This window comes from Styela clava, chromosome 9 (assembly GCF_964204865.1).
Source record: "Styela clava chromosome 9, kaStyClav1.hap1.2, whole genome shotgun sequence".
In the NCBI taxonomy this organism is placed as follows: domain Eukaryota; kingdom Metazoa; phylum Chordata; class Ascidiacea; order Stolidobranchia; family Styelidae; genus Styela; species Styela clava.
Window position 1 is genome coordinate 4,251,926 of NC_135258.1, and position 12,036 is coordinate 4,263,961.

The window sequence follows — 12,036 nt, forward strand, 5'->3', positions numbered from 1 at the left end:
ATATATAAATGTATACATACGTCCCCCTATTACTGGCTTTTGTACTACCAAGTCTCCCTAATAAGTTTGTTGCATACATATATATATGTATATATGAGTCCCCTTATTACTAGTTTTTATAATACTAAGTCTCCCTAATAAGTTTGTTGCATACATATATATATGTATATATGAGTCCCCTTATTACTAGTTTTTATAATACTAAGTCTCCCTAATAAGTTTGTTGCATACATTTATAAATGTATATATGCGTCCCCTTATCACTGGTTTTTATACTACCGAGTCTTCATAATAAGTTTGTTGCATACATATATATATGTATATATGAGTCCCCTTATTACTAGTTTTTATAATACTAAGTCTCCCTAATAAATTTGTTGCATACATTTATAAATGTATATATACGTCCCGTTATTACTGTTTTTTAGACTATCAAGTCTCCCTAATAAGTTTGTTGCATACATATATAAATGTATACATACGCCCCTATTACTGGTTTTTATATTACTAAGTCTCCCTAATAACGTCGTTGCATACATATATAAATGCATATATGCATCCCTTTATTACTGATTTTTATACTACTATGTCTCCCTAATAACGTCGTTGCATACATATATAAATGCATATATGCATCCCTTTATTACTGATTTTTATACTACTATGTCTCCCTAATAACGTCGTTGCATACATATATAAATGCATATATACGCCCCTCTATAACTGATTTTTATACTACTATGTCTCCCTAATAACGTCGTTGCATACATATGTAAATGTATATATACGTCCCTCTATAACTGGTTTTTATACTACTATGTCTCCCTAATAACGTCGTTGCATACATATATAAATGCATATATACGCCCCCCTATTACTGGTTTTTATACTACTTGGAAATATAAAAAAAAAACATGCACAAGACAAATAAATAATGAAAGGAAAAACTAAATGTTGATACTTTTCCAGAATTCATGATCAACAACCTGCTGAATTGTTATCAGTTGGTCTTCATCATCGTGTGTCATTCTTGTGAGCAAATCACCAGCCAAGTGAAGGTTAGGAATAAGTAGAGTACTGGGATTAAAAGCAAGCGAAAAGGAATATTGAAAAACACGAATTTCCTGTTGATTGGACCATAATTTATACAAGTGATACCCTAAGGTAATAATATCACTTATACTGAGATTATATCCATAGGAGTAATATGGTATAAAATAGTTCTGAAAACTAAATTTCACATTTTGCATGTCATGTGAAAAAAGAATACTCCCCTCCATTTCCCCATGAACAATATTATATTTATGAAGATGTTGTAGACCACTAACTAATTGTTTTGCATGTACGAGAGCAAGTCTAGGATCAAAAGGAATATTGTTTTTTTCCCTCTCTTTATAATATTCATGAAGAGTTTGGAACTGGCATCTTTCAGTAGCAATAAAATGTTGACTTGTTCCATTCACACGACCACTAGTCATAACAGAGATTAGGTTTGGATGAGGTGGAAGTTGCTGAAGAGCTTCTAGTTTGTAAAGAAAGTCTGCATCCCACGAAGAAAACACCCATATTGCTAAAGGTTCTGTCTCTGAATTCGGAAGTTTCCGTTGACCTTCGTAAACTGTGAAATCCGAAAATTCATAAACCACATTGTCTTTATACCACAAGATATCATCAGTGAGATGTATGCGATCTAAAATGTCAATTTTTAGAAGAAAATTAAACACAAAACTTGATCTGAAGGAGAAAATAGTTGAGTGATTTACAAAATAAATATTACTGTAGTTTAAATCTGGACTTTTCAAACTAGGGGTCAACGTCAGAGCGCAAAATTGGGGTCGTGGCAAAACTTTTCCGACACTACCTCATGTTAAAACCAAAATATTGATCAAAGATGAAACCAGTACGAAGACCAAGATAAGATATTTTGTGCAAGAATCCGTCTCTTAAAGGTATTGTCAAATTTAGTACTTTTAAAATATTTTCTGTATTATTTAATTTTGCTTTTTTTTATTTTAGTTACTGCGAGTCGAGAAAAAATTTGCCAATGCCAAGTCGCAGTTAACTGGCGTTATATTTTTGCACAGACTTGGTTTTGATGGTACATGATGGCAGAATTATTAATTCAAAGAAAATTTTGAGCAAACATAACATCATTTCTTATCCAAGATAGTTTTTTTGTGGTAAATCGGATACAAAACACCCGGAAATTAAATGTTAAGTAAAAATACAAGCATTGTTAAAATAAACTTATCCTACCTACGGAGGTCCAAGCTGCCTTCCTATTCTTTGCTTGTTCTTTAAGATATTTTACAAAGTGGAAATTATTAACGAGCTTTGATAATGAAGTTGCAACTTGTGAAGAATGACTGAAATTATGATTGGCTAGTTTTAGTTGAAAAAATTATTTGACTACCACAGCCAATAATAATATTCTATTCATCTATTGCTAAGGTTAATTCCTGCATGATATTAGTCATGTTAAACACACCAACAAAAAACATTTATAGCCTCCTGCTCAATCTAGGACAGGAAAATTAAGTTATTTTGCAGTTTGTTTTAGATAAACAGTCGCCTTAGTCAATAAAAATACTCCTGGGAATTAATCTTGGTAATTTTAAAATAAAATATATTGTCCACAAAAAATATTTGTAAGATATAATAAATCAATATACAGGCTAAGTATACAAACATTTTAGTTTTCTTTCTTGTTGACAAATCTGATTTAAAAGTTTCATTCTCAAAATGTGGAAGCAAAAGTTTATCATGGCTGCTCGTTAGAGAGCTGCCAGGTGTAGATTCTTCCTGTAGATCTCGGAATAGTAAACCTGAACAGAGAGTTTTCTTTGATAAGTGTTAACTTTCAGTTAGCAATCACAATATCTCAAATAATATTTTTTTCATCGTTAGAGAGCTGCCAGGTGTAGATTCTTCCTGTAGATCTCGGAATAGTAAACCTGAACAGAGAGTTTTCTTTGATAAGTGTTAACTTTCAGTTAGCAATCACAATATCTCAAATAATATTTTTTCCTACCTTTTACATTTGTTGGAGCCATATATTTATGAGAGAGAACCTCGTTTATTATTGGACGTTTACGAGGAACAAACTGCAGCATCCATTTCAGTAAATCTTTTGCAACTTCTTTATCTGGAACTAAAAGTCCGTCCAGGTTCAGGTTTTTATGGTTTTTCATGAAATGATTCCATAGATCCCTTTCGTCACCAAAGGGATGTTTACCGTCACTCCATACATAGTAAACAATGACAGCCAGTGAATATATGTCAGTTTTTTGTGAAGTTGGAAATCCAGGCACAAATGATTCAGGGGTCTGTAACCGTCAGTACCGAGACCTTTTCTGGTGTAAACTGTTTGAGTCTTTGACTCGATGACTTCACTTATGCCAAAATCACCAATTTTGACAACTTTTTGATCCAGGGATAAAAACACATTATCAGGCTTAAGATCTTTGTGCACCACAAGTTTATCATGAATGTATGAAATTCCATCAAATAACTGTTTTGCAATATCAAGTGCAAGTTCAGGATCGAATGGGATTTCGGTTTTCTTTCGATTTTCAACAAAACCTCTCAAGTTGTCTTGGTTACATTTGTCCATTGCAATGTACATATATTTCATTGGACCTTGTTGGTATTCATCTGAATGAATCACAGAGACTACATGAGTGTGAGGGTTCAGTCGGTAAAGAATTTTTGCCTCTTCCACACTTTGTTTGTTGTATTGAACAAATTTTATCGCAATCGGACGAGTGCCATAAGTTGCACTCGGTATTTCTCCTTCATATACATCGCCATGGTTCGAAATTTTTTTATCTCGAAACAGCAAAATAGAATCGGAAAGTTTGATCGAATCTGGAAAAACAAAATTTGATAAGGTTTACAGATTTCCGCCCAACAGACCATTTGACCACAATGTGGCATTAAAGAGTTTAAGACTGTGATATTTAAGTTATGAGTTTAAAGTATTAATATACAAATAGGAGAAAATGATTGTTTAATATCTTTTAACATCAAATTAAAGCATAGTTATATCAAATTAGACTTGCAATATTATTTTTATATTCATAGGTTCATCAAAAATAAATATAAACTAAGTACGCCACTATCACCTCTATCATCAGTTTGTAAGATCTTAATAAAGTTATAACTCGTTTCTCACCAGACATAGTAGGTCTTACCTGTATTCGTTAAGTTGGTTTCCGTACATCTGATCTTAGCTGGTGGTTCATCACCAGTTTCCTCGATTGCATGCTTTGTTGTTCCACCAAGGCTTTCCATAACAGTTCACATGAGTGGCTTCGTTACCGCACAAGTTATAGAAATTTTAAATGCGTTGAACCAATACCATAAACAGTATTTTTTTTTTGTTTTTCTTTATACCCAATGAGATATATTACGGTCGAAATGAAAGTTAATGTTAGCATGAAATAGCAATGCTTAATACATGCATTTTCAAAGAAACTTCACTGTATTTCATTCCTTGTGCAAATATTTTCGATTAAAGCAAAATCTTATGTCCTCAATTGCTCCTGACACCAACGACTGCTTGTCTAATGCCATATTCTGTGCAAAACGTGTGGAATTTATGTAGTTTGGTTATACACGTCTTAGTTTGGTTTATCAAAAGGTCATAAACTCGTGCCTGCCTCCTTACGTTGCACCTAAATACACACTAAGTACCTTCTAGCGCTTGACTAAACAGTAGCGAAGAGAATGAATTGCTCAAACTTTTGGACAAAACAAGATGGTGAATTTACTGTGATTGTAGTGTGATATCGACACTAGAATACCAAGTAATGGTGAAGTTCCGAAGATGAAAATGAATATGGTCTGAATGATCATATCCTAATTAAGAATAACTTTTTAATTTTTTTTCACTTTACTTTACAAAAAGACCTTATTATGTGATGAAAATTATTGGGGTGAACAAACATCGTTTAAGTGTTTCGCAAAAATGTTATAGGTCGCACAGAATGTACCAATTTCACACAAAATACTATAATTATTCTACTTGTCTAGACTTAAGAATCTAAACACAAACATTAAAACTAGTGAAAAAAATAAACCCAACGATTTCAAAAAATAGATTGGATTATGTAACGGCGCGCTTGCATAACAATGCTGACTTAACAGTAGTCGCGGGTTGTTTACTTCGCTCCATTTTCAGATTTCACTCAAATTTGTTAATTCTACAGCTTGTTCAATTCAAACCAAGTTAAATGGAAAACAAACTACTGGAAGAAGAAATTCAAAACAAGAGTCAAAACTGACTTTTGCTGTACAGGTTTAGGTAAGGAATTTATAAATTCACAATTCCTAATGTGCTCGATTCATTACGTTTCTGGTTTCGCTCGCTTTTCTTGTCCTTGTTCTAAATCTGAGCTATAATAAAGCGCGTAATAAATTGGTCAGTGCCCCTTCTATTGCTAAACCTGCATATTCTACTCATGTCTGATTCTCTGTTCAGAGCAAAAGTCGAAAACACCTCATTGAGGATATTATGAAATTGCTTAAGCATTCAATTTACCTGAAAACAACATGACCGTATTATGTGGTAGAAATTACTGGCGTGTACAGGCAACGTATCAGTGGTTTGTACCGAGTGTTTGTTGAGCTCCAATGAGGTAATAATGCAAATAAAAAATAACCTCGCGTTTGTTTGTCTTGGGTGTTGTTTTGAGCAAATACGTGGAACGCTTTATTACTATTTATGGGAGACGTGTAAGCCCTCGCTATTTTCGAATTTACGAGCCCATCTATTTGTCATTTGCCATGCTGTGAGAAGACATGAAATAAATGTGGTTCTACATTTCAACTATAGCTACAGTCGAAGCATTGTTATAAGTGTATTATTGTACTCTTTCTCGTGTTTATATAATCTTTTTTCAGGCCAATATCTGCTTTTCCTCATCCTCATTGGGAGCAAAATGTGGAACCCCCCTTGTAAAACTGTTTTGTATTCTTGGTTCATCCCCGCGAGCTGCCATTTATGGAGAAATTTAGTACAGCTATCTGATATCGCCATTATTTAATTCGTTCATTACTAACTTAGGTGAAACTTAGCAGTTCAAATTTAATATACAAGATCGGTTAAACATTCCCATCTTTGCGCCAAATATATCTAATTGAACAGAAAAGCTGTAAGTGGCATGAATATGTGTTGTGAATAAAAAATTCTTTAGTTTTAACCAACGAAATCAAATAAATATTTCCACAAAATCAATCTTTTGCCTTGCGATGCTTCCGTCTAAGTCCGACAAAAAAATAAAATTTTTCTGCTTGTTATTCACCTTAATTCAAGCTATACCGAGATCAAGCGACGAGAAATATTGCGGGCGTATATGAAATCCCCCGAAATCTGTCACTGAATCTTTTACGCTGATATTACCAGGCTAGTATACAACATTACCCAGTGTCTAACTTAGGAAGAACTTTTTGTTTTATTTTCCAAAAAATAGATTTTTGTTAATTTGATAATTCATTAAATACAATTCAGGGGTGGCCAACCTTTCACATACCATGCGCCACGTTTTAAACATAATGTTTCAGATGCGCCGTAAATCTCTTGTATTCGAACGCCTAATGTCCGCTCCTTGTTGAAATTGTATAAATTTATAATACACACACATATATACACACGTATATGTAGTTTTTACAATTTACAACTCCACATGAATAGAAATTAAGCAAGGAAGTATAATAAATAAAACTGATCAATTTTATTTAAGTACCGCCTTTATGAGACTTTTGCTGCTGTTTTACTTTCGAAGTTTTTTTATTCTTGGAGTTAAGTTTGTTACTGAGAGGAGCAGTGCATTCTTCAAATTTCAAATCTGTAAGTCTTGACCTCGCTTTGCTTTTAATCAGTTTCATGGCAGAAAAATGTTTTTTCACATCTATATGTCGTTCCGAAACGACATATAAAACCCTGGGCAAATTTTCTCAGTTCTGGAAAATTTTTACGGGGTAACGATTGCCAGGACTTGATCATGTCAGATGCACTTGGGACTGGAGAAAGCTCATCAAATTTAATTTTCAATGATGGATGAGTTTTCAAGTCAATTAGTTCCAATTGTATATTGCTTGGCATCTTCATTATGGTTAGTTCACTAAGTGAAAATGGGTTTATGTTACTTATGTTACTGCCCCCACCGGCCAAGGGTAGAGTACTCTACCCTCGGTTCCAATTGGCCTTTGCTAATCAGCTGTTTGGCCTAGCGTCGCGTGATTTTACTCCAGGCTTTTTCGAGATTAGTACTTGCGTCACAGCAAGCGATTTTACGCTTCGCTTTTGTTGACAACGGTCATTTGAAGTTTGGATGAAAAAGGTGGTATTTAGGGGTCATTTTCAGCATGTTGTGGGTTGATTTATAATAAATTGTTTAGGCTTTGGCAATTCAACTGGTTGTTCAATGGTTATTGGGAGATATTTGGGAAGTCTGGGCAGTGGAAAATCCATGTTTCAAGCTGATAAATGACGATTTTCTATTTTCTCCAAAAGTTCTGAACTTTTTACTTCAGTAGGGAAAAAATAGTGAATTTTACTAATTTTTGCTAAAACTCCAGAATGAATGTCATAAAGTCCGTCCAAAAGCTAACGTCGATAATCGCCTGTTGTTTCTAATTCCAACAAGCCGTAAGTGGGCGACGTGGAGTAAGGAGAATAGATTTTAGGTACAATCAAAAGTCACCATGTAAATCGCAAAAAAACGGCTTGGCGTGGAGAAGCCAAGTGCAATTAACAATTTTGGCATGAAAAGGGTTAAAGATGCAATGCGCCACCTCTAATCATGCAATGCGCCACGTTTGGCGCATGCGCCAAAGGTTGGCCACCCCTGAAATACATGCTTAGTTCATCCACGACTCGAACTTATTTAAATTCCTAATGCAGGGATCTGATTCGAATCACTGCAACCTAAAATAACTAAGTTTTTGAGTCGCTTGTAATCTCAACGCACGAAAAATCTGTTATAACAACGGAATTTTTATTTTTTGCCATTATTTCGAACCATCGAAGATAATGTCTCTTGCATTCATTTGAACACTTGGGGGCGTATCAGACCGGCTATTTCCACACCACTACGCAAAATGAAGATGGTTGGAATCTCTGTATCGCCATATCCTGGAATTTGAGCAGACATTATATGACTGAGGAACTAATTAAGCAATATCTCTCATGTTTAGGTGTTTCTACGTTTTATCATATTTTGTTGAAAGGTAGGTTTTTTGATGATGAAAACGAGCGTTTCATTGTCTACATTGCCACATAGCGTTGTCAGTAAAAATTTTACCACGCTGTGGCTTTTGTCCAATCCTAAATATAGTTAAGGTCTTGCCTTATTTGTTATTTTTCAAAAGTCTGACACAAATATTAGTTTGAAACAAATTCCCAAACTTTCAGACTTTCTCAAAGAATTATAGTTCCCAAATATTCTGGCATACTTTCAACGGATGTCAGTCCCTAATTCTTTTGGCATGCTTTAGCATTTTCTAGTGCTCAAGTCGGAATCTTCTTAGGATGTCAATTTCACGTATGCTCATTATATACTGTCAACGTTAATCACTGTTGGATTTATTCATTACTGTTAGAATTAAAATCACGGGTGTCGCTGCTCGATAACCAGTAATGTTGTACCACGTCTCCCTTCACTCTGAATTAATATTTTTCTTTTTTTAATGTATTGTTTATTCGTGAAGTGTACTTTAGTATGGTGGAAAAATAAATTACTGTTTGATTGCTTGCCACTGCACCCCTGATTACCCTGCGTGGATTCGCAGGTTCGAGTCCTGTGGGCGATAATTACGCGCGAGAGCTTCCTCCACCGTAAAGTTTATGCATCTGAAACAAATAATAAGTGGCTAACCAATCCCATACTCAACATGGACTGATACCCGGACCAGAGTCCGTGGTTCACCATGTGAATATTCGATCTCAACGACTTTCCTGTCCCCCAGGATGAATATGTAAATCCTATCCGGCGCTACAGTTGTTACCAAGAATGTGGAAACTTGAGTCGAAAATCACTGCTTGAAGTTGGAGATCAAAATTTGCAACTTCTTATCATTTAAGATAAAGTTTTAGTGAAAATGTAAAACCGACAATAAATTAATACCATATTTTCAATAGAAGCGTCTTCCTCGACACAGAATAAATTGGTAATATCCCATCCTATCCTGAATGATGCATGCTAACCAACATTTTCAATCGAAACTAAATAAACGAAACGTCAATGCTTGTGACGAGTTCATGTGTCGAAATAACACTTTTCATCTTTAAACCAAAAGTTTTTTTATCGAAATGAATGATGGTAATTTTCCAGTAGATATCGCTGAAGAGTATGATTAGTTTAAAGTGCACAGAGGTGGGTTCGAATTCCTATTGGGACACAAGTCAGTCTACTGTTAAATCAATAATGTAACTGTTATAAAGCAAGAAGAATAGGTAGGCTCTCTTACACAAAATGAAGGAGTGTCATGTAGGGAGTTACAGGGGCGATATCAGAGTAATGGCAAAGAAAAAGTGAGTCTCATGTAACAGGAGGAATACAGCGTGAATAGTCCCGAGAGCAGCGAGCAACGAGAGTCGGCAATGGTCGTAGGAATCAAGCATAACACTCAAGAAGAACTAGCCAATCGACACCTGATAGAACGAAAAGGATATATAACGTATATACGTGGCTTTTATACTACTAAGTCACCAAAATAATGTCGCTGAAAGCATACATAAATGTATATATATGTCCCCCTATTCCTGGTTTTTATACTACTGAGTCTTCCTAATAACGTCGCTGCAAACATATATGGATATATAAATACTTCCCTCTATTCCTGGTTTTATTACTACTGAGTCTCCCTAATTACCTCGTTGCATACACTTATAACTGTATAAATATATATACGTCCCTCTATTCCTGGTTTTATTACTACTGAGTCTTCCTAATTACGTCGTTGCATACACTTATAAATGTATATATATATACGTCCTCCTATTCTTTATCCGGATTTATTTTCTCACGGAAAAATGTAAAAATTCGACTAACAAACTTTTTCACTGCTCTTTACGTAGGAATGACATTTCAAAAACAAGACGTCATAGATTACATTGTATAAACAAACAACTAATTTAAAAGGAGGAGAGGTAATGACGTTATCAGGAGACAGAGACGCAAAGACCATAGATATTACGTCATATTCGGAACATCACCACGAAGAGACACATACTGCCTGCCAAAAGGTTTTAGAAAAAATACAAAAAAAATATGAAAAATTAGATAATTCGTGTTTGGTATGTAGTTGGGATTCTTGGATCCTGGATCCTCCAGACACATAAATTACTGAAAACATAAAATCCATCACTCAGAAAATTGTAGAATTCACCTCGACCGTTAGTACTTGCATACCCCTGCCGTATATCGTTAGCTAGCTGCGGTGCAAGTTACGCAATTACTGAGGTTGTCTAACTAAAATTAATCTTAAACAAAATACAAGAACGAGTTTACTTATTTACACGTCATTCAACACCCGCCCCATACCCTCCTCCCTGGATACCCCACTAGACTCAACTAATTTATTTTTTAGGCTCATAAAATCCAAAAACGACGTTATTAGGGAGACGTATATATATATATATATATTCGAATAAATATGCAACGAGTTTATTAGGGAGACGTTGTGGTATAAAAAACAGTAATAGGGGGACGTATATATACATTTATATATGTTTGCAACGACGTTATTAGGGAGACGTATATATATATATATACGTCTCCTATTACTGGTTTTTATACGACCAAGTCTCCCTAATAACGTCTTTGCATACATATATAAATATTCGCCCCCCTATTACTGCTTTTTATACTACTATGTCTCGCTTATAACGTCGTTGCATACATATATAAATGCATATATACGTCCCAGTACTAATGGTTTTGGTACTCCTGTAGTATGTAAACCAAGATGGCGGACACCGGAACGTAGTATATCAGGTTAGGGCTAGGTCATAATTTCAGGTACAAATACTTTGGGAGTCACTTGGCACACATACTAACCTGGTACACATACTACGTTCTGGTTCCCGCCATATTGGTTCACATACTTCTAGATCGCCCTGGTTTTTATACTACTAAGTCTCCAAAATAATATGGTCGCAAACATATAAAAATGTATATATACGTCATCTTATTACTGGTTTTATACTATTAATTCTACCTAATAACGTCTATACTCACCACTCCGCATGTACGATTCCATTCTACCAACCCCAACTATCCACACAAATCACAAATTATAAAATTTTTCATATTTTTTTGTGTATTTTTTCTAAAACCTTCACCGGAGTCTTTTTGACAGGCAGTATGTGTGCCTTCGTGGTGATGCTCCGAATATGACGTAATATCTTTCGTCTTTGCGTCTCTGTCTCCAGTGACGTCATAGCTTCACCTCCTTTTTCTAAATAAAAATAAAATTATTTATTAGATTCGATCTTGTCCGCCTCATTTCGGAAATTTATATTTCTTTATTTAGAGATTGCGATTCTAACCACATATTTCTTTGATAAAACCTACTTTCGCCTTACTATCTGTTATTTGTAATTTATCGTTAACTGGGTATTTTTGTGGTGGGGTGACAAATTAAAAAACAAATTATTGACAAATTATAAAAAACGGGCGCGTCATAAAAAGTTTGAGAACCACTGGATAAGAAATTAAGTAGATTTTTGTTAAATAAAATATAAATTAACATTTTGTACTCCACTAGTGTTGCATCTTTTAATAATAGCTTGTTTAACATTATCGGTCCATTACCTTTGTTGTGTTATTTGAATCAATTTCCTTTTCATCAAACCCGCTAGGTGTCTTCAAATCAATTTTTCCGTATTGTTTTGTCAAGTCTGTCTATAATTTTACTTATATGAAAACAAAACAAAAAAAGTCTGTGTACCCCCTCTTCCGCTTCAATGTAGCATAAGTAACTCGAGACATCGTCGAGTATACTGTTGAAAACGAGGAGATAAATCAACTC

At 34.6% G+C, this 12,036-nt stretch overlaps 1 protein-coding gene across 1 annotated transcript; it reads right to left on the reverse strand.

Annotated features, from left to right (window-relative positions):
- Nucleotides 1–3,057: 3,057 nt before the first annotated feature.
- On the reverse strand, nucleotides 3,058–4,538 carry LOC144427116 (interferon-induced, double-stranded RNA-activated protein kinase-like). Its single transcript, XM_078115800.1, has 2 exons — nucleotides 4,194–4,538; nucleotides 3,058–3,867 (listed from the first exon to the last, which is right to left on the reverse strand). Exons 1-2 carry the CDS (start codon nucleotides 4,291–4,293, stop codon nucleotides 3,188–3,190), a joined length of 780 nt encoding a protein of 259 aa, XP_077971926.1. The 5' UTR covers nucleotides 4,294–4,538; the 3' UTR covers nucleotides 3,058–3,187.
- Between the last annotated feature and the right edge of the window lie 7,498 nt (nucleotides 4,539–12,036).